Here is a 23,644-nt window from a genome sequence, read left to right on the forward strand (position 1 = left end):
GGGATGTGTTTACTTCAAGGTCCTTTCACAGGACAGAGCTAAGAAATACGAATAGAAATGTGTATTAAAATATACAAATCTACAGCAATTTCTTCCTCCCTCCCTCCCTCTCTTCCTTTGCTTCCTTCCCCTTTCTCCCTTCCTTCCTTTCCATGATAAAAATCATGAGTTCATTCTGATACCGCCAATTCTAATTAAGCACCACAGGGTTAATTCTAGTCTTTTTTCCCCATACTTGGAAACAGTGAGGAAGCTTGGCTCCCATTACTCTCAATATATTTACTTACTTGTTTAACTCTACAATACACAGCACGTTGTTTCAGAATTGCGAATCCATACTATTGCAAAAAAAAATAGAGTTTAATATTTTATTGTTGTTTTTATCTTTACACTGAGGATATAGGGTCAAGGATATAGAGTCAAAGTCTTGTGTTCAAAGTTACTTGGCATTTCCCCCCTACTAGTGTTGTTGCTATTCATTTAAAATATAGTTAAGTGTATTTATTTCTGTTTGTTTTCCATTTAAGGTCTCATCTCCCCATCCTTGTTGATTTGATTATTTTTTAAACATGTAAAATATTACATGGATGGTTCCATAAAGTCAAAACTATATAAAAAAATATACTCAGCAATGTCACTACTCCTACCCACCCAATCCCATACACCCTAGTTTTATTTATTCCCTGTATGTAACCAATCCCTTTGGTTCTGGTTTATCCTTTCTTGTTTCTTTTAGCAAAAAGAAACAAAAACATGTATATTTTCTCATTTCACCTTTTTTTTATTACATAGAAGGTGGCATACCATATATTTTCTTTTTTTTTTTAACTTTTTATTTATTTTTGGCTGCGTTGGGTCTTTGTTGCTGCACGCGGGCTTTCTCTAGTTGCAGCGAGCGGGGACTATTCTTCATTGTGGTCCACGGGCTTCTCATGGTGGCTTCTCTTGTTGCAGAGCATGGGCTCTAGGCCCGCAGGCTTCAGTAGTTGCAGCATGTGGGCTCAGCAGTTGTGGCACTCAGGCCCTAGAGGACGCAGGCTTCAGTAGTTGCAGGGCATGGGTTCAGTAGTTGTGGCGCTTGGTCTCTAGGGCACGCAGGCTTCAGTAGCTGTGGCGCTCAGTAGTTGTGGTGCACGGGCTTAGTTGCTCTCTGGCATGTGGGATCTTCCTGGACCACGGATTGAACCCGTGTCCCCTGCACTGGCAGGTGGATTCTTAACCACCGAGCCACCAGGGAAGTCTACCATATATTTTCTTTTCATTTTCCTTTTTAAAGTCAATAGTGTATGAAGATTGACCTGTATCTGATGAATATGGACAGTAAATATAGTTAGTCTTGATAATTTCTGTTATCTGAGTGTTTCCCTGATTTATTAAGACTACTTAGGTACACTTAACTAAAGAATAGCTGTTTGGGTCTCTATTTCACATTGGCTTTAGGTAAAATACTTTCTGATAGGGAAAAAAGTCTAAAGTAAGACAGATATCATTTAAAGATAAATTTGCAAGATTAAAAGTGGAAAAATATATTATGACTCTTGAGAAACTATAGTGTTTACTTTCTTTAGGTTTACTACAAAAACAAACAAACAAACAAACAAATAAGGTAACATAACATGCTACAACTAGATGTAGGAAGAAGAGAGAACCAAAGCAGGGTAGTTGAGTATTTTCTCTTAGGCTGGGATGAGGAATATCTGGGATCTTGTGAAAGTGAAGGCAAAGGATGATAGTTCAAAGAAAAGAAGTAGAAGAGTAAGACAAGAAACAGAATCCAGAAATGTTCAAAAAAACAGAAAAAGAGGGCTTCCCTGTTGGCGCAGTGGTTGAGAGTCCGCCTGTCGATGCAGGGGACACGGGTTCGTGCCCTGTCTGGGAGGATCCCACGTGCCGCGGAGCGGCTGGGCCCGTGAGCCATGGCCACTGAGCCTGTGCGTCCGGAGCCTGTGCTCCGCAACAGGAGAGGCCACAGCAGTGAGAGGCCCGCGTACGGAAAAAAAAACAAACAAAAACAAACAAACAAACAACAAAACAGAAAAAGAAATGTTCAAAAAAAAAAAGAAAGTGGATGCTATTGAAAGGTGGTCGGTCAAGGTGTTTCTTGCCAGATAAACATCTGAGATCATTTTATGTATCAATGCTGTATTCTCTGTTAATCAAATACTATAAAAATATTATTTTGGCTTAAAAAATATATAATATGAGATCCACCCTCTTAATAAATTTTTAAGTGTACAGTGCAATATTTAATAGTATAATTTTTGTATAAGCACAATATTGTATAACAGATCACTAGGACTTTTTCATTTTGTATGATGTTAACCCAGTACTTAAAAAATTCTTTTTCAAAATTTAGTTCTTTGTCTAAGAGGTTCCCTCTTCTAGTTGGCACCAACTCTCTTCTCTTGATTTTTCTCCCCCAAGGCTGGCAAAAATGGTTACGGCTTTTGAGTTTGTTCATCACTCCTCCAGTGTTCCCTTTGTCATACCCACTCCATCTTCTGCGTTAGTGGTAACATTCAAAAAAGATCCATGGGATTTGGGCACAGGTCCTGAAATACATAAAGCAGACTTTTGCCAAGTATTTTGTCTCACCAATAATTCTCTCTTCAACATTATTACTTCTTTTTGAATATTTCATGCAGCTGTATCCTACTTTTTAGAGGAGATATTTCTTTCTTTGACAATGTATTGCAAGATTTACATTTAAAAAAGAATGATTTAAAATGCATTAGGGGAGCTGCTATGTAAAGGAATTCTGGTATAAAATCTTTTGTAAAGCCAGTAAATACTCCTTAAGTTATATTTAGTGAAAGTTGAATATTTTTATACATTGTATTAGGTATCTTAAAGTAATCCTCATATTCTCTTATTAGTTAATATGTACATTTAAAATCCCACTTTAAAAAGCATTTATGTGTTCATTTCTTTCTGTCAGAAGTTAGTGGTTACCGATCTCTGGCTTTTTGCAACCATCTGCCAAAACTTTTCTGCTATTAAGCAGTCTGCAAAAGTGCTCGTGTGACCTTTTTCCTAGCACCCTATTTCAAGCCTTCTCATGTTTCCATAGACATTTCTTAAGGCATTTCTAACTTTAAGAAATGTGTTTCATGTAATTTTAATCTACTTACTCTGTTCTTTTTCCCTTTTATAACTTTGCGGTACGCGGGCCTCTCACTGTTGTGGCCTCTCCCGTTGCGGAGCACAGGCTCCGGATGCGCAGGCTCAGCGGCCATGGCTCACGGGCCCAGCCGCTCCACAGCATGTGGGATCTTCCCGGACCAGGGCACGAACCCGCGTCTCCTGCATCGGCAGGCGGACTCTCAACCACTGCGCCACCAGGGAAGCCCTGGTCTAGCATTTTTAAAAGGTTATAGAAAAGCTGGAGAGAAGAACCAAAATAGTTAAAAGGATAACTGTGTTTTTAAAAATTTTTGATATATTTAGTTTTATATTTATGCTTTACTCTGGGGGTGCTAGTCAAGCAATTTGTAACAATCAAACTACAAAGACCAAAGATTTATTGAGTGTCAAATCTGTGCAAAGAGTTGGCCTTAGTTGTTCCAGTATGTGTCTTCTGTGAGGTCATGGGAAGCAAGAATAATTTCAGCACTTGTCAGAAATTCAGTATTCGATGTTTTAGGATAAGAAATATCGGTGATCAAAAATACATAAAATTTCTAAAATACAAAGAAAAGAAAAATTTTTGTACCCTTCATTTCAGGTTCAGGAGCTACTTGGTTAATAATCTCTTTGGTGATAGATTCATTCGTTACATGCAACAATTTAGTATGTGGATATTTTGTGCTAGGCGATATGCTAACATTTAGTGAAACAGGTTTGGATAAAGTAAATAATGGCCACTCACTATATGTCATCTTTATAGTTTCCTCTTGAGATTTTTTCCCCTTGTATTTTCTTTCTAAAGCAATGCATTAAAAAAAGTATATCCAAATTAATTTTAGGTTAGTATCATAAAGAGTGTAATAGCACAGTTGAATTCAAAATAATCTTGTTAGGGCTTCCCTGGTGGCGCAGTGGTTGAGAGTCCGCCTGCCGATGCAGGGGACACGGGTTCGTGCCCCGGTCCAGGAAGATCCCACATGCCGCAGAGTGGCTGGGCCCGTGAGCCATGGCCGCTGAGCCTGCGCGTCCGGAGCCTGTGCTCCGCAACAGGAGAGGCCACAACAGTGAGAGGCCCACGTACCGCAAAAAAAAAAAAAAAATAATAATAATCTTGTTACATTGAAAAATAACCCAGAGGTAAATATAAAATTAAAAGGAAGATATGAGGAAAAGTAGATGGCACTAGTGGGTGGTTAGATGAAGGAAAGGGGCAGTTTATTGATGAGGGCCTAGAAAATGAATGATGGGAAAAGACAGCTCTCAGATTGAATGAGAAAGAAAAGAATGTCAAAGTAGTCTTTTTTTTTTTTAAGTTGCTAAGTATGGTTACTGAGTTGGTAAATTTAACAAATGCTGCTTACGTAAAGCACTATTGCAAATAAAAATATGACTAAGACATGGCCTTCTGAAAAGAATCACAGTCCAATAAAAAAATGCTGCAACAGAGCTACAAATATTGTGCAATGTGTGTAAAAAGGGAGAATGACTTTATTGATGGGAATAGGTTGGTGGTCAGTGAAATAACCACAGGGTGCTAAGTGTAAAATATTTTAAAGCCATCTGTATTAGAGCTCTCCAGAGAAATGTTTTAAAGCCATCTAAAGCGTCTGACTTATTACATATGTATTTTTAATGGATTGTTAATATTTGTCCAGAATCTTGAAAAGCCTTAAGTTAAAAATGAATTCAAACAAAATAAATCCTCTGAGGCAAAATTTGATTAAGCAAGCCACATTATTCTTTTGCTACAAAAAATATATACTTTTTTTTGATTTGGGGAAAAGTTTCTAATTTTACTGTACAGTTGTCCCTCTGTATCCAAGGGGTTTTGGTTCCAGGACCCCTGTAGATACTAAAATCCACAGATGCTCAAGTCCTTTATATAAAATGGCATAGTATTTGCACATAACGTACACACATCCTCCCGCATATTTTAAATCATCTCTAGACTACTTATAATACCTAATACAGTATAAATGTTGTGTAAATAGTTGTAAATACAATGTAAATGCTATGTAAATAGTTGCTGGTACAGGGTAAATTCAAGTTCTGCTTTTGGAGCTTTCTGGTTTTTTGTTTTTATTTATTTATGTATTTTTAAAATCAATTAGTTGAGTCCAAGAATGCAGAACCCTTGGATGTGGAGGACCAACTGTACTTAATTATTTTATTACAAACTATATATTATTAGACTTCATGATCATTCAAAACCACACTGATTATTTTTTTGGCTTCCTGTAGCACTTATTCTTTGTACAGTTGATTTGTTCCCTTGACATCTCTTATATAGTTTGCTTAGGTCCTTTGAAGTTGTAAGCCTTTTGCTGTTTGCCTATATATGTGTGAACTTTTTGAGAACAGCAACTAAGTAACTTGCTTCTTTTTGTCTACCTGGTGCCTGGTACAGTGTAAAATCAAATAAGGCAAGAATTTGAAAATTTGGGATTATCAGTTATTAAATTAGTTAAACAAGGAGGCCTTTAGACTTGAGGTGACTCTAATGCTGTATACCTCTGCAAACCAAAATCTAAGCCTGTAAATGAATGCTTCAAGATTATGAAATTGAAACCTAAGGACAACCAATCACAAACAGCCAACCAGGCTTTAAGTTGTAGTCAATCAATAGTATCCTTACTTTACTTCTGCCTTTTCTCTATAGAAGTCTCTCCCTGAGCTCCTGTCAGTGGAAGGTTCCTAACCACTTAAAGTTTGGCACTGCTGGATTGGAATTGATTTCTGCACAAAGTCCAGTTTTTGTTTTTGTTTTGTTTTTTTGCCAGCGTGGCTTTTGGGATCTTAGTTCCCCTACCAGGGATCGAACCTGGGCCCCCTGCAGTGGAAGAGAGGAGCCCTAACCATTGGACCACCAGGGAATTCCCCAAAACTCAATATTTTTTAATATGCTTCAGTTTATCTTTTAACACCATTTAACTATCTTGGTTCCTCTCCTCTACACCTTTCCTAACTTTTCTATAGCCTGTTTTTAAGGGGAAAAAAGCAAGACTGCAAAGTTCTGCTTAAATAGAAGGCTTTCTTGACATTCCTCTTGGCCCTCTTTGACCATATCCCAGCAGAATTTTATTGTCCCTCTGAACTATCTTAGTATCATATATATATTTCTGTCACACCACTTGTTTCAAGGTTGTATAATTTTGTTTTTGTGCCTGTTTCCCAATGGATTTGAGTGTCCCTTGAGAGTAAGAATAATTATATTATTTGCCCTGGTATCTCCCATGCCTAGCACTATGCTAACTAGTCTACTAGTAGATACTCAACAGATGTTTGTTGATTGGATAAATTAATTTAATAAAATAGATTTCTCAAGTTTAATTTCTTTTAGGCAAATTTCATCTGATTTCTAAGTTAGGAAGAGTGGAAAAAAGTGTGGAAGCTCACTGTGGAGCAGTACTTGCTGGACGATGGAATTATGAAGGAACAGCATTAGTTACAGGTAGGTTATCTGCAAAAATGACATTTAAAATGAAATTTTTAAAGAAAAATTTCCAAAGGAACAGAATATTTTCATTTAACAATAGTGTCTTTCATTGTCTAATAGCAAATAATTGGCACAGTATTGATCTAGACTGCTATATAATGTTATCATTCAGAGTGTCATATTAGTTTTCCTATATGGCTTATGAAGAATGTTCTGTCAGGAAGGTTTTGGAATGGTCAAGTGTGGGGTAAATAAAACTTTTAATTCTTTAAAATTCTAAAATTTTAAATATTCTCATTTAACTTTACCCCCCTTCCATCTCTTTTCCATCTCCTGCCCTACTGCAGGGATTCTCATCTTCACCTATCATATTAGTTATCTATTATTGCATAACAAGTTATCCCAAAAGTTAGTGACTTAAAATAGTAAACATGTATTATCTCACAGTTTCTGTGAGACAGGGAACAGTTTAGTTGGGTGGTTCTGTCTCAGAATCAAGAAGTTGGATGGGGCTGCAGTTATATGAAGCCCCATTGGGGCTGGAGGATCTGCTTCCAAGATGGCTCACTCACATGGCTGTTGGCAAGAGGTCTTACTTCCTCTATGACTGTTGCAGGAAGCCTTACTTAGCTCCTTACAACATGGGCCTCTCCATAGGGCTGCTTGAGTGTTCTAACAACGTGACAGCTGGAGCTTCTCCCTGAGTGAGTGATCCAAGAGAGAGCAAGATGGAAGACACAATATATTTTATGACCCATCATTGGAAGTCATACTCCATCATTTCCACCATATTCTATTAGAAGCAAGTCACTAAGTATAGACCAAACAGAAGGAGAAAGGAGAGAGAAGTTAAGCTTCACTTCTTAAAAGAAGGAATAACAAAGAATTTGTGGATATATTTTAAAACCACCACACCTATCCCCTGGGCCTTCTGTAGGACTTTTATCAGTGAGTTTCTCTTCTCTTGCCTGTTTTTTCGACTTCTCCTTTTCCAGTGTTTTTTTTCTTTCCCTTTTTTTTTTCAGCATATAAATGTGTTCAGATGTCATTCATCTTGAAAATTGAGAAAAAAGAAATAAAAATCCCTCCTTTAACAAATAATTCTAGCTACAACTTCCTCTTTCTTTCTTTCCCATCAGGCAAACTGTTCAAAAGAGTAGTTTATTACTTCACTCCATTCAGTCCCCAACTCACTGGAATTTGGCTGTAACTCTTCTAATTACACTGAAAACACTTTTCTTAGAATTCTAGGATGGAGACGTCAGTGAAAATGAAAGCATTATTTCAATAATACACTCATAAGTCTTCTAAGATTAAAGGAAAAAAATAATTTTGTCATTGAAGTCAGGCTACTTTGATAAAATTGTTTCAAAGTAATTTCAGTTAAATTTTATATTTAGGAAGCAGTGCTATCTAAGTAGAGTAACTCGTGTCTGAATTTTAAATGTGCATTAGTGTAGATACTGCTGATTTTTATATGTAAATTTAATGTTTGCATTTATTTCCTATAGATTAAAAAATCAATTCTTTTCTCTTTATAGTTGGAGAAGATGGACAAATAAAAATCTGGTCAAAGACTGGAATGCTAAGATCAACTTTAGCTCAGCAAGGTATGTATTATAATCAATTAAATGTCTTTGCATTTTCCTGTAAAAATAGTCTAATATAGTTAGTCTAATATAGTTCCTCAGGCTGATTTTGGTCAGGTTCAAAACCTGAAATCTCTTATTTCTATTTACACTTTTTCCTCTTACTTTTGTTGCCTGATGGGCCATGGTAACTGTATTGTTTGAGCCAAGAAATATAAGACCCACTCAAACGCTTTTTCTTTGTTAGTGAATCTCTATAAATGGAGTTATAGGCTAATGATTCTTTTTAAAATAATTCTGAAGCATCATGAGCATATCCTATCTAGAACAGGATTGGGTGTCTAGTTAAGTAAATAATAATAATAGAAAACACTGAGTATCTCCTTACTTAAAAAGTTCTAATCATATCATAATAATAGCACCCTTTCTAAATTATGTTGTACATCTATACTAATGGAGGGGAACAGATACTCCTATGATTCAAAACTTGGTAAACTACAACTACTTAGAGCAGCAGCTTGGTTTTCCATGTTCATTGGGAAGAAGTGCCCATAAAGTCAATCCAGCGGTCATACCTGTTGGGATTTAGATTACATATGATTTTTTTCCATGTAGCAGATTTATTTTCCAAATTAGGTTTACTTAGGAACAATAAAGCAGTTTTAATGTTGTCCTGAGCCCATATCAGCTGATCTTCAGAGACAGGCTGCCAAAAAGTTTGCAGATTATTCTTCAAAGTATATGATAAAGTCATTTTGTGAAGCATCTCTAACAACTGACTTCCAAAAATTTCCAGATTTCATTTTTTTTTTTTTTTTTTGCGGTACGCGGGCCTCTCACTGTTGTGGCCTCTCCCGTTGCGGAGCACAGGCTCCGGACGCGCAGGCACAGCGGCCATGGCTCATGGGCCCAGCCGCTCCGCAGCACGTGGGATCTTCCCGGACCGGGGCACGAACCCGTGACCCCTGCATCGGCAGGCGGACTCTCAACCACTGCGCCACCAGGGAAGCCCTCCAGATTTCATTTTTTAACTCATGTTTACTCTTAGGATATGTTAAAATAGTTACATTTCTTTAGCTACACATCAACCAAATGTTAGCAAAGGTAACCATAAGTAATAGGTAGTGGTTATCTCCTGAGGTTAAATCTTTGGTACAGATGGTCTCCAAATAGAATATTTATCCGTGAGTGGAAAATTTAGAGTTCATAGAAACATTCATCAGTAAATTTGTTAGGGAAAGATGTCAATTTATTGTTGCTTTAGTAATAAAGTATACCTTTAGAAAATAAATTTTATTTTAATCTTCTAGTAGGCATGGGCATTTACTTTTGGCTTTATAATTTTTGTTAGAGCTAATTATTTGGCATTCTTACCTTATGATGTCTGACTTATGAGCAGCTACACAATTCGTTTAGAGATCATCACCACCCCCTTGGAGATGGGGCTGCAGTTCTTTTCAGCTGTTGCTGCTACTGAGACATATCCTTTTTTCCTTTCTTTTCTCTTTTGCTAAATATGTTGTCTATAGAAGACACAGATCTTCAGAGAAATTTTGAAAGCTTATCTCATTACTCATTATAATAATCTGAATTCTTGCCTAAGATCCTTCACCACTGTCCCCGTACAGCTCCTTCTCTTTTTTAAATTCTTCCCAATCATCTCCTTCCCTTTTATTACCCCTTGGATCTACCATTTTGGACTTTACAAAGTCTAAAGTTGAAACTTAGAATAAGTTAACATAAACATTGTTAATCATAGAGGGTAGATGACATAGTGCTGTTGGTTCAGTACTATAGTTTACCTGTATAATAGGTCTGGAAACCAGATTGCTACTTATTTTACTCTTATAGAGAAAATGCATTTAGAATTCCCAAACGTGCAGAGGCAGTTTGGAAGCCCAATATATTCATAAATTAAGGACTTTTTATACATCAGAAATCACCAGATGGCCCGTGGGCTGAATCTGCCCCACTAGCATGGTGCAGGCCCAACATTAAAAATTAGGATATTTTACATACATATTTGGATTTCTGGTGTCTTGAAAAATTGGAAGAACTGGCAACATTAAGTCTGCTTTCCAGAACAAATACAGTCAGCTGGAGTTCAGTAGTGGCTGCTCCATTTTTAGTTGGATTTTAAGCTTCTCTTATTTTTCTTGCACTCTACATACTTCACTCATTTATATTACATGGTAGGACACAACATAAATCTCTGAAGGGATTTGAGTTTGCAACTCATATTTTCAATAATAGTGATCATAAAATTTTGATTGTTAGTATGTGCCTTGCAGGGAGCACTTACATCTTTTTAAGTATTAATTTTTAATAGATACTACATTCACATGGTTCAGAATTTAAAGCATAAAGAAGGGTATAAAGTTATCTATTAAATACTACCCATGTCTCTCGTATTACCCCTGTCTTCCAGCCACCCAGCAAACATTCCCAGAGGCAACTGGTGTTACCATTTTCTTGTGTAGGAAATTTGGTTTTATATGTTCTTTTTTTTCCCTTTTATAAACAAGTGGTTGCATATTGTATCTACTATAATATGCTCCTTGCTTTTTTTCACTTGAATTGTGAACTGTCTTGGAGGTGGTTTCATATCAGTGAATTAAAATCTTCTTCAAGTTGTTTTCCAAAGTGAATATACCATTTTACATTCCCAGTAGAAATATATGAAGGTTCCAGTTTCTTCAAATCTTCAACACTTGTTACTGTCTTTTTTATTACAATCATCCTAGTGACTGTAAAGTGGTATCTCACTGTAGTTTTGGTTTGCATTTCCCTGATGAATAATAATATTGAGCCTCTTTTCATGTGCTTTTGGCCATTTGTAGGTCTTCTTTGGAGAAATATCTGTTAAAATCCTTTGCATATTTTTTAATTGGGTTGTCTTTTTATTGTTGAGTTGTAAGAGTTCTTTATATATATTCTGGTCAATAGACTCTTATTGGATATATGATTTGCAACTTGGATACGCAACTTCCCAATTCTGTGGGTTTCCTTTTCATTTTCTTGATGATAGCTTTTGAAGCACAAAAGTTTTGATGAAATTCAGTTTATCTATTTTTTTCTTTGATTGTTTTCTACTTTTGGTGTTATATCTAAGAAACTATTGCCTAATCCAAAGTCATGGAGACTTACATCTATATTTTCTTCTAAGAGTTTTATAGTTTTAGTGCTTACGCTAAATGTATGATCTCTTTTTGGTCTATGATCGATTTTGAGTTAGTTTTTGTTTATGGTATTTATTTTGGAGAGGGATGGGTGGTGCTCTTTTTAATTTTTTCTTCCTCTCAAATAGATGGATAAATAGGATTTTCTTAAAAGCTAAAGTACATATTATGTCTTATAAGATAGGTAATTTTATTATGTATTCATTGGATCATGTAATGGTATTTTACATCAACATTCCAAATAGCTGTAATTTCCTTAACATCAAATGGCTGTGAAACTGCTGATCATTTTTATCCTATTTGAATCTTATTCTTCTCACTCAAGGTTTATGTTAATTATGAGATTAATGAACAAAACTAAATTAGGTAGATTTTATTTTAGTTAACTTACTGGTATTTCAACTGAATAATCTAATATCTTTTCCTAGATTAAGAATTATAAATTCACTATAGAACTATGCTTTTAATTTTTGAATTTTTAAAAATTAATTCATTTTTGGTTGTGTTGGGTCTTTGTTGCTACACACGGGCTTTCTCTAGTTGCAGGGTGTGGAGGCTACTCTTTGTTGTGGTGTGCAGGCTTCTCATTGTGGTGGCTTCTCTTGTTGTGGATCACGGGCTCTAGGCACGTGGGCTTCAGTAGTTGTGGCACATGGACCCAGTAGTTGTGGCCCGCGGGCTCTAGAGTGCAGGCTCAATAGTTGTGGTGCATGACCTTTGTTGCTCCACAGCATGGGGGATCTTCCTGGACCAGGGCTCAAACCCGTGTCCCCGGCATTGGCAGGCGGATTCTTAACCACTGTGCCACTAGCGAAGTCCCTAATTTTTGAATTTTTGATCATTGTTGCCACCCACACTTTCCTAATAAGGCATAGATAGACTTCGCCTGTTTTATCTCTGGGAAAAATCATTAGAGAAGTTAAGTTATAATCACATTAACCCTGAAAGAAAAATCCCTAGTTATTTATAAGGTTTGATATATTATAGGCTACAAGTTTCAAGGGTGATTATAAATCTGACCTACTGAGAGCTAAATGCTAAAGGTTCAAGTAAAAAGACCAAGGGAGGTAGAGGTCGGGGACTCTTGGCTTCTTTGAGGAGAAAAACTGTAAATTTTGGCACAAAAATGAAATAACGTAAGCCTGAATTACTGTAAGACTCAGAATTATGTAAACAATGTTGAAAGCATCCTGTGATTTTTACTACATGTTTATGTTAATTGTACTTTTTCCTTGATGAGTAGAAAAATTCCCAAATTCATTTCTTGATGATTGGAGGCAGATATAAAGATAGAAAAGTCATGGTCATCACCTTCTCTTCCAATACAGAAAAAGCATTAATCTTGCTTTTTTTTGGGGGGTGGGGTGGGGCAGGGGGTGGAATTTGACTTTGTTTAAAAACTATTCTTACTGGTGCCTATCAGGAATTATTTTTCCTTATTAGAGAAAAATAATGTGTAAGCCGAGGATAATTATAATGAAGCCCTATCTTGTGTTACATTGTATATTTTAATTATAGGTTAAAATTGAAGAGAGTAATACTGCAAACCTTTAAGGACATTTCCCTTATAATATATTCAAATAGAAGAAGGAGATGACAAAACATGGAACCTGTTTATAATGAATTTGGTAAAGGAAATATAAATAACTGTAACACAAGGCAGAATGTACTCGTTTCTTTAAGGCATTGTGGGAGGACAGGAAAGCAGAAATGAATGCTTTGTGGGGAGAGAAAGTATCAGAAAGGCTTCCTGGCAAATACTGCAGCATCTTTTAATTAGGCTTCGAAGGATAAAGAAATTAGGTAGGATAAATAAATGAGCTTGTTGGCAATGAAGTGGAGCTATGGAAGAAATTAGATGATCAGAGGCACAGAGGCAGAATGGCGTGAGGCGTGGAAGTCAGGTGAGCAACCCCCTTGGGCCAGGGTGTAGGCTCTGTGAGGGATGGTACTGCCAGAGGGACCAAGACACTGATATTCGCAGATGCTAAATGAAGGGGGTTGGAGTTTATTCTATAAGCATATAAAATCTTAAAAAAAAATGAGCAGGAGGGAAGAGATAAAGTCTGCCTTTTTAGGAAGATTACCTTAGCAGTAATATGTAGGATAAATTAGAAGAGATAGAGGTTAAATTGGGGTCGCTGGTATGGAGGTTACTGAAATGTTTTATGCTATTGTGCAGTAAGACTTGAACAGAGTCAGTGATGACGGTAGTTGAAAAAAGTGAATAGTTCTCAGTGGCCAAGAGGAATGGATAATCCTGTAAGAGGTGAAGAATTCAGAGGAAGAAGTGAGGGGATATGTGTGGAGGGATGATATATGAACATGTAGAGTTTGAAGTTCTGGCATGTCTTTGGGGCAAGTGGAAATGTGTTAGAGCTCAGAGGTAAAGGCTGAAATATTATTGTGTGTCAGTTACAGAAAGGTGAAAGGTAAAGCTATGGAGGAAGTTGAGATCCCCAAGGGAGAGGTGACTGAGGCTAGAAACTAAAGAAACAAATGCCTTCATTTCAGCTTTTTTCTCTGTATTGACCCAGTGGCATACACAACCAAAAAGTTGTTTTTTTGAGGAATAAATCCCACTCGATATTACTTATTTGTTAATACATGTCCCTACAAATAGAATGAAAGGGAAATAATTCTTTGTTTTTGAATTCTTAATGATTTGACAACCAAAATACTTGAGTGTCTACTCCCATGCACAACACAATAACAAATGGTTGCTTATTGCATTACAAAGTAGTAGTGGTAGTAGCTAACAGGTCGTGCTTATAGAGTGCCAAACTCTGCTCTAAGTTCTTTACTTATACTCACAAGGTGTAGACCTATACTGCACTCAAGGCAAAGGTAGCTAATGCTTCATTGTAATAGTGAGAGTTTGTTTCAAAATCATTCTTAAAAGCATGCAAAAACAACATTTTTTAGGGGATACCTTTTAGTATGAATGTGAAAAACATGGTATATTTGACCATGTACTTCCTTAAAACAATTGAAATACATTTTTGTCTCCTTTTCTGTGGTTTAAAATGCCTTCAACAAGTTGAAAGAATTTAGATAATTTGTTTTACAGAGAGATAAGGGTCTGACATTTAACACAACCCCAGGTGCATGTGGTTTCTTAAAAAATGTCAAAAAGGTCACATGATCTTAGTGTACAAAGTCAGAAAAACAAGATCTTTTTGAGTGTCTTAACTGAAATGGAGCATAAATGAAAATTCCCAATATAAAAAACAAGAAATTAATTATTATAAAACTACTTTTGTTTTTTGTCCATTTTTGTTAATAAAGAAATTAATAACATCTTATCATATAATTTGCTAAACTTTTTGTTGTAAAGTTTTTTAACCTGAAGGCTATATTATTATTTCCATACTGACTTTGCAAAGTGAAATGTAGCATTGGGAGTAATTCAGTGCTTTAATAAATACGTTTTTTAAAAACATTTTAAATATTAAAGATTTGTTTCAAATGCTAGTGAGATGAATTTTTTATAATAGAAATCATTTTCTCTGTGAAGCTAATTCATCCACTTTCAATATCGCCTTCTCCAGAACCACCCAAATCAGAAGTTGTATAGCGATAAAAACATATATACAGGAGTTTCACACTTAACATTTTATTATAAATATAAAGAATGAATATAAGGAAGAGTTTTCTTAGTTCTTGATGTTATATTCATTTATTTATTCATTCATTCACTTATTGATTGATTGATTATTTTTGGCTGCATTGGGTCTTCATCGCTGTGCAGGCTTTCTCTAGTTGTGGTGAGTGGGGGCTACTCTTCGTTGTGGTGCATGGGCTTCTCATTGCAGTGGCTTCTCTTGTTGTGGAGCATGGGCTCTAGGTGTGCGGGCCTCAGTAGTTGTGGCGTGCGGGCTCAGTAGTTGTGACTCACGGGCTCTAGAGCGCAGGCTCAGTAGTTGTGACGTATGGGCTTATTTGCTCCGCGGCATGTGGGATCTTCCCGGACCAGGGTTCGAATCTGTGTCCCCTGCACTGGCAGGTGGATTCTTAACCACTGCACCACCAGGGAAGTCCGTTATATTCATTTTGAATATTGGTGGTTAGGAAGCTGGAACTTCTTTAGCTATTGATCTTATTTAGGATTGCTTATTTATCATAAGTAACTCTATATTTGTTTTTTGATTGAAGGAATGTGGTTAAAAACCACATGCTGTAACAAAAGAATTACTTAAATTTTCCTCTATAAGCCTATTTCGTTTTATTCTATAAATTACTATACCTGTTTCTTTAACAGCATTATTATTTAAAAAATTGTTTTATAAGCAGGAAATGAATAATCTCCATGTCCTAACAGGAGAGATAAGTATTCTGAAGATTTATAAGGTTTATAAACAAGGAAATGGTGACACAGTTGACTTAATGGGGCCACAAATTCAATGTGAAAGAGGACATAAGAGTCCCTAACTCCTCATCCTATACCCCAAACCATGCCTTTTACCACAACTAAAGGACTAGAGTCACATCCTGTATAACTCAATGGGAGCTGTGTTTACTGAATTATTTCCTTGGGGGTAGATGTTTGTCATAGTTTTGTATACACTCAGGAAAGTGTTATTTTACTGAGTGTATTCATGAAGATTTGATAGTCTATAATTAAAATACATAAATTTACTTTTTTTGCACAATACTTACAACTATAATAATGGAAATAAAGAAGGCACCTATAATTCTACCACTGTATCAAGTAAGCTTTCCTCTATTATTCCGTTACTGTCCTCACCAAGAATCATGTTTGGAATATCTGAAATTTTGATTTACATTTTCTGGGGAGTTTATTAGACTTGAACTCTGTTCATTTGGAGATTTACTTTGAAGCCCAGGTCAGCTCCTGGCTACTCCCAGAGAATGTTTCAAGAGAATATACTTACTAAGTTTAGAAGAAGTACCCTCTGAGGTCAGCCATCTCATTGCTCATCTGTAGGTTCCTCTGATACAGGACAATCCTAGATGTCACCGACTGAACAGGATGTTTAGACCCAATATAATATCTAACCTACACCATGAAAGGAATGCTTCAGGAGTTTTTTGGACTAGGTGTAAATCAGACTTTCTAAGTCCTGTAAACCATTGAGACTTGCTCACAGTTGAATTACGTTCTGGTTGGGGAAAAAATGGCACTAAAGGAGTAGGGTGCCACTTAAACACAGCATTTATCTTTCTGAAATTTACTCCCTGTTGATTACTGATTACTCCCTGTTGATTAGCATCAGTTGGGTTTTCCATTTAAATAAACATCTTACTGATTGCTTGTAAATCCTCAGATTCAGATTTCATTTTACTGAGAATGTAAATTACTGAAAGATTTATTCAATCATTCACATAAAGTCAACTGCTACAATAGTCTGACTTAGGAATCCTAGACAATTTTTAAAAGCTTTGTTTTATAAATATAAATAGGTTAATATTTCATAGATTAATTATATAAACTTGCTTCACTTCCCTAATGAACAGGTTCTAATGAATAGGTAACTGGGTCAGACAGTGGAGCACAGATAATTTAATGCTCTCAATTGATATGATATTCATTATTTATTTAAAAAAATAATTTGTTTTAAATTTTCCCCATTTTTATTGAAGTATAATTCATGTACAGTGAACTGACAGCTCTTTTTTAAAAAATAAATTTACTTATTTTATTTTTGGCTGCATTGGATCTTAGTTGCAGCATGCAGGATCTTTTTTTATTTGCGGCATGCAGACTTCTTAGTTGCGGCATGAGTGCGGGATCTAGTTACCCAACCAGGGATCAAACTCGGGCCCCCCGCATTGGGAGCACGGAGTCTTACCCACTGGACCACCAGGGAGGTCCCCAGAATAATGTCTCTTAAGAAGCCAACAAAGAAATATTCTCCAGACCAATGATAATAAAGAAGTCCAAATTTAGTTGAGGTGTACCTTTTTACCAGTTGGTTCTCAGGAGAGTTGGCTTAGTCAACCACAAACTGAAGGCACAAAAGCAAAAGTCGAATGTTGCCGCTGGAGCACACTGCTAGGGCACGAAGACTCAAGTGTTGACCGGGTGAATGATCTTGGTGGGGCCGCTGCAGTGTTTTCACTGTTGCTGGTAAAGGGTCTTACCCTTGCAGGAAGCTAATGCCCCAGGGTCTTCAGAGACCTATTTTGATGGACAGAGTCGCCTTGCTGAGGCCAGATATTCTCAGATAGTCCTCAGGATTCTGGATATTTATAGTCTAAATGTCCCCTCGCCATAGTTGCTTATTCATTTGTTCTTATTGATCAGCCGCCAGTGGTGCCCCTCAGCAGCTGAGCTACAGAGCGCTTCATCTGCAGCCTCAGATGTCCATGATGATCTCCTGACACAACACCTTCACTCTTATAGCAAAACAGCTTTCCTTATAAAAACAACTTCTTTCTTAGATCAAAACAACTTCATTTTTTCGTGAACGAGTGGATTTGAAATCATATCAAACCACTACACAAGAGTTGTTGATGATGGGAAATGATAAATCATGACTTTTCTGATACCTTTTTATATCTTAACATAATGAAGTATATTTATTTTACGTTTTTCCATAGCACACTCTCGAAGTCCTAAAAGCTCCGTATTTTCTCAGCAAGGTCAAAATTAGTAAAAAATATAGTTTATCAGTTGCTCACAGTAGATTTTCAACAGTCAATCTTAACCTGGTCTATGTTTCAGTATCAGGCTTATACTGCAGTTTGGATGGGCCATTGAATGAGGAAATGAAATGACACCCCAAATTGCTTTTTTGATTTTCCTAACAATCTCCCTTTTATAAAGCATAATAATTTAAGTTTATCAGGTTTTTTCTTTTCCTTTTTACAGGAACACCAGTGTATTCAGTAGCATGGGGCCCTGATTCGGAAAAGGTTCTTTACACAGCAGGCAAACAGCTGATCATTAAACCTCTTCAACCAAATGCTAAAGTTTTACAGGTACTCTCAGGCATTTGTAAATGGTTATTGGGGTCTGCCAGACTGCTAAGTGAGAGGTCACTTTCTTAGGAGTCCCTTTTTTCTGGGTGGTCTTGTTATAGTTGAAGCTCTTAAGTGTGTGGTTTTATCGGCCTTTGTTACAGAACAGGGGATATCTGGTTATGTTTCCAACGAGGTTCACTTCCCCCTTTTTCCAACTCACATTATACCAGTAAGTCATAAATGTGTTCTGAGTTACTAAATTATCACATGATTTGGCATAATAGCCATCTTTAAATTTAACAGAGTCAACCTAACATGTATAGATTTGAGACAAAACAGGACTAAATCATAAAACTTTAAGAGGTTGTTTAGACTGTATTTTTTATCATCACCTCTAGCGTCTTCCTCCTCATTGTTTGTTCAGTACCCTTGAGCTTTCTCTAAGACCCTAGAATTCTTTTAGTATTTTTAGAGTGGAGGGGGCGTCAATGTAATGTTTAGAACAATTGGGTATATATAATTTTACCAATTATAGGGAAGCAAAACAATAGTGGCAGTTAAGACGGGTCAGGGGAGGACAAATAAATGAAAAACCTTTAAGCCTATATCCAGGATTTTGATGTTTGATTTCAGTGCAAAGAGGCAGAATCATTTTCTTCATATTTTGATAATGACACAGTGTAGTGTGGGTAATAAGATTACAGGCTTTGGAGTTAGTCACCTGGGTTCAAATGTTCACTTACTTATATGTGACTTTAGGCAAGTTATAAAATGTCTTGGAGCCTCAGTGTTCTCATCTCTTAGATGTGATGCTAATACCTACTTGATAGGAATGTTGTGAGGATTAAATGAGTTAAATTGCAAAGTGCATGGGACAGTGCATATAATCAAAATATTGAGTGCACACAATGAAGAGTAGTTGTTGTTGATATTGTGGTGTTATTCTATCATCTCTACCTTTTAGTCAGCCCTTAATAAATTAGAGCCATGGAGGCCAGTTAAAAGGTATAGAATGACCACGTCCTGGGTAAGGGATTTGGTGCTGGAGATTGACTGGCTACAGCAGGTATAAAAAGTGTTTTAAGAAGAAGCATTAGGTTTAACAGTGAGTAGATATAGAATTTGGAGAGTAAGGATATAGAAATGGCTTTGAGATTCCATATTAATCACTTCTATGTAGATTATGCTATACATATTCCACACAGTCATCATGCATTTACATTTTTACTACATGCAGAACACTCTGCTAAGAACTGTGGAACAACAGAAAGAGAAGAATTTGGGGAAAAGTAATAAGCTAGGAAAGAGGACTGGCTCTGACTGCCTTTAGTCAAAGTCCTTCTAATACCACTTATATTCTGAAAAGGTGCTTTGAAATCATACAGCAAAAGCAGGCCAGATGAATCTTTTAGTTTATAGTTATGTGATTTGTTAAGAAACCTGTAATTAGGCATATGTAAGTGAAACTCAGGAAGATGCTTAAATCACCATTGATAAATTATTGTTTTGTGGCTCGGTAAAACCTTTGGCCCAGGAGGTAGTGGAGGGAAAGAAAAGTATCCATTGCCAAAATTCAGCTAGAGTGGAGAAGGGGTTAAAGTATAATTAGTAACTTCGTGCAAATCTTCTATTCCTTTTGGAAAACTAAAGCTGCAGCAATTCTCCTTGGGCATAAACACATACTCAAATTTGGATTATTCACAAAAAAGAATGCTTATTTAATTCTTGCTTGTAGAATACAGTTCAAAAGTATATATTTCATTTCCCTTAAGAGCTTTAGGGACTCTTCTAGAGACCTAGAACTTGGTTTCAGAGTGAGGAGACTTCTGTTTATTTAGTCATTCAGTGGGAATGTAGTGCATACTTACTATATCCTAGGCGCTATGCTGGGGTGTAAGGTATTAAAAGTGAAACAGAACATAGTTCCTGCCTTCTGTGAGGACCTCACGATTCAAAGGAATTTTACAAAATGCCTCATACATTAAGAAATAATTGAAAAATGTCTATGCATTATATGTAATATGTGAATATATGTAATATATAATTGATATTCTAAATTATAGTATAAGGAAAATTTAAACCATATTTTGTTCCTAACTTTTGAATATGGAAAATTTTATTTTTGTAGTTTTAAAATGAAACTCTTGAGAATCTCTGCACGTGTATATCTCTATATATATTTTGTTATTTTTGTCTTTGCAGTTTATTTTAGGACATTGGATTAATTTAGCAGTAAATTGTGAAAATTATTGCTTTATCAAAACATTTGTTTTTTTTTGTTTGTTTGGTTTTTTTTTTTGCGGTACGCGGGCCTCTCACTGTTGTGGCCTCTCCCGTTGCGGAGCACAGGCTCCGGACACGCAGGCTTAGTGGCCATGGCTCACGGGCTCAGCCGCTCCGCGGCATGTGGGATCTTTCCAGACCAGGGCACGAACCCGTGTCCCCTGCATCGGCAGGTGGACTCTCAACCACTGCGCCACCAGGGAAGCCCAAAACATTTGTTTTTGACAGAGTGTATTTTTATGTATCTTGAATAAAACAAGCTATGAATTATTGCTTATTCTTAGGGCTTATTTGACCCTAATTTGATGTTTTTTTCTGTATACATTAAGAATAATAGATTTTCCTGGGAAGGCTCTGTAGAGAGAAAACCCTTAAAATCAGTCACTCTTTGAAACAAAGTTAGTTGGTTCAGACATTAAAATGTACCTTATAGTCTTCAAGAAAAATTAATTCTTTTTCAGTTATATTATTCTGCTTAAACCTAGTGAAAGATTAATGGCTTTTAATTATGTGCGTGGTTAATAGCTAAATGAGCACATAAATTATATTTAAGATCAAGAAGACATCCACGCTTAATTTCTAGATCGCCAATTTTTGGGTGACTTAGATATATACACAAATATGTATGCATTCTATATATGTGTAGAGTATATATCTGTGGGAAACCTTTTGTTATATGGTAAATGCGGCAGAATTTTCTCAGAGTAGTTAGTGACTACTCCAGGGACATGCAGGTAAAGAGAATGAAGCTTAGGGGAATGTACAGAAGAGAATGAAGAGAGTACTAAAGAGGATGTGCATGTAGTAGAAGTTTTTTTAAAAAATAAAAGAATTAGTAAACAAGAATGAAGGCAGTATCAGTAATGGGATCAACTGTGCAAAGGGAGCAAAATTTGGATTCAAGTAAGTTTTGGAGTACATAACATATTCATTCCATTATTATCACACAGATGTCAGGCTTGGAATAGTTCAACAGCAAGTGATTTTCCATCTGGAGTCCAGGCAATTGAGGAAATTAATAAGGATGTGAGTTATATAGTGGATGTCATAGTGCAAGTTGCTTTTCATTAGTTTAAATTGGAAATGAAACCAGCATAATGGTTATGAAAGGAAGATAGGAGTCTTCTCCAAGAAGAGGACAAAAGAATCATTAGAAAGAGGCAAAATGCCTTTTCTTATTTAAAAAACTTTTCAGTGCTCTTGAAGTTATAATAAATATCTTATTTTTTTCTCATAGTGGAAAGCTCATGATGGCATTATTTTAAAAGTAGACTGGAACTCAGTCAATGATTTAATTTTATCTGCTGGCGAAGACTGTAAATATAAGGTATGTAATGTTTGAATAGTGTTTGAATTTATCACCTGGTTGAAAGAATCGAATTTCGGTGAAAAGTATTTAGCATATAAGAGTATTCTTTTAGTCCTTCTCTTTAGCCATATCTTTTAACTCTAATAATTTAGCAAATTGTTATTTTATAATTCTCAGTGGCATTTTGAAGTGTTGCCTTTCTAATTTGGCCTATTTCATTGACCTATAGAATTTTCTTTTAATTTACCATTTTAACCATTAAAAAAAAATATTTATTTGGTCACGCGGGGTCTTAGTTGTGGCAGGCAGGCTCCTTAGTTGCGGCACGCATGTGGGATCTAGTTCCCTGACCAGGGATCAAACCCGGGCCCCCTGTATTGAGTGCGTGCAGTCTTATCCACTGCACCACTAGGGAAGTCCCTGACCTATAGAATTTGATTTAATGAGTAGCAACATGAAAACAACTCCTAGTTTTAGTGACTCTTTAAATCAATTTAAGTTTTTTTTTTTTTTTTGCGGTACGCGGGCCTCTCACTGTTGTGGCTTCTCCTGTTGTGGAGCACAGGCTCCAGACCCGGAGGCTCAGCGGCAATGGCTCACAGGCCCAGCTGCTCCGCGGCATGTGGGATCCTCCCGGACCGGGGCACGAACCCGTGTCCCCTGCATCGGCAGGCGGACTCTCAACCACTGCGCCACCAGGGAAGCCCTAAAATGGGTAGTTTTTATGATTAATTAAAGAGTTAGTAAAATCTGAAATTATCATGATGATACCATAACATTTTTGGGGGAGATATTTAGGTTTCCAGGAATACAGCTTCCCTACCCCCACCTTGCCTTCTTGGATAGTAAAGACATGTAATTGCTAATATTATAAAGTGATGACTTCTAAATCTTTACCTGATACTTTACTAGAAGCTACAAACTTGTTTGTAATAACGTGGTGACTTATAAAAGAATTTTTAAATTTTGCTTTTTGTAGGTATGGGATAGCTACGGCCGCCCTCTGTACAGTTCACAACCTCATGAGCATCCTATTACCTCAGTTGCCTGGGCTCCAGATGGAGAATTATTTGCTGTTGGATCATTTCATACTTTACGCTTGTGTGATAAAACTGGGGTAAGTTATAGTGGTAAGCAATCACAGATGTGCTGTCGTAATGCACAACACACCTGGTTCTCAATCTTTAAAAAACATTTTCAGTGATGCATTTGACTGCATCTTTCTGGTTTGTCTTCTTAATATACTGGTTCAATCAATTCCAGATTTATGGGACCATACAAGCTCTTTAAGTTCAATCTGAAGATTGGGTATGTTCTCTACTGTCTTTCTGGAAATATTTATTTTAAGCATGGTTGTGAAAGATGGTAAAGTGTTAAAATTTCTGCCCAATCAATATAGAGAGTTCAGTTTTGAACCTTTTTTTTTTTTTTTTTGCGGTACGCGGGCCTCTCACCATTGCGGCCTCTCCCGCTGCAGAGCAGAGGTTCTTGACGCACAGGCTCAGCAGCCATAGCTCACGGGCCCAGCTGCTCTGCGGCATGTGGGATCCTCCTGGACCGGGGCACGAACCCGTGTCCCCTGCATCGGCAGGCGGACTCTCAACCACTGCACCACCATGGAAGCCCCCTTTTTTTAAATTTTAACTGTCAATATGTTTCATACAAAAGTTTTGGTTGCATATTTTTGGTAAGGAATTGATACTAATTTTTTTAAATGGTCATTTTAAAACCAAAGAATTCATATTTGAATGTGTGTGAGATTTTTCTCTCACAAGAGAATATGCCCTCTATACAA

At 36.6% G+C, this 23,644-nt stretch overlaps 1 protein-coding gene across 4 annotated transcripts in view; it reads left to right on the forward strand.

Moving 5' to 3' along the window:
* Nucleotides 1-23,644, forward strand: part of IFT80 (intraflagellar transport 80) — a 108,604-nt gene that overhangs the window by 18,816 nt on the left and 66,144 nt on the right. For all 4 annotated transcript variants that reach the window (XM_024754969.1, XM_024754968.1, XM_024754970.1 and 1 more), the window contains 5 exons: nucleotides 6,467-6,577; nucleotides 8,104-8,172; nucleotides 18,166-18,275; nucleotides 21,778-21,867; nucleotides 22,829-22,966. In XM_024754969.1, the coding sequence (XP_024610737.1) occupies nucleotides 6,467-6,577; nucleotides 8,104-8,172; nucleotides 18,166-18,275; nucleotides 21,778-21,867; nucleotides 22,829-22,966 (518 nt within the window). The remainder of the gene's footprint in view (nucleotides 1-6,466; nucleotides 6,578-8,103; nucleotides 8,173-18,165; nucleotides 18,276-21,777; nucleotides 21,868-22,828; nucleotides 22,967-23,644) is intronic.

The sequence above is a fragment of the Neophocaena asiaeorientalis genome, unplaced genomic scaffold, assembly GCF_003031525.2.
Source record: "Neophocaena asiaeorientalis asiaeorientalis breed wild unplaced genomic scaffold, Neophocaena_asiaeorientalis_V1.1 scaffold61, whole genome shotgun sequence".
NCBI lineage: Eukaryota > Metazoa > Chordata > Mammalia > Artiodactyla > Phocoenidae > Neophocaena > Neophocaena asiaeorientalis.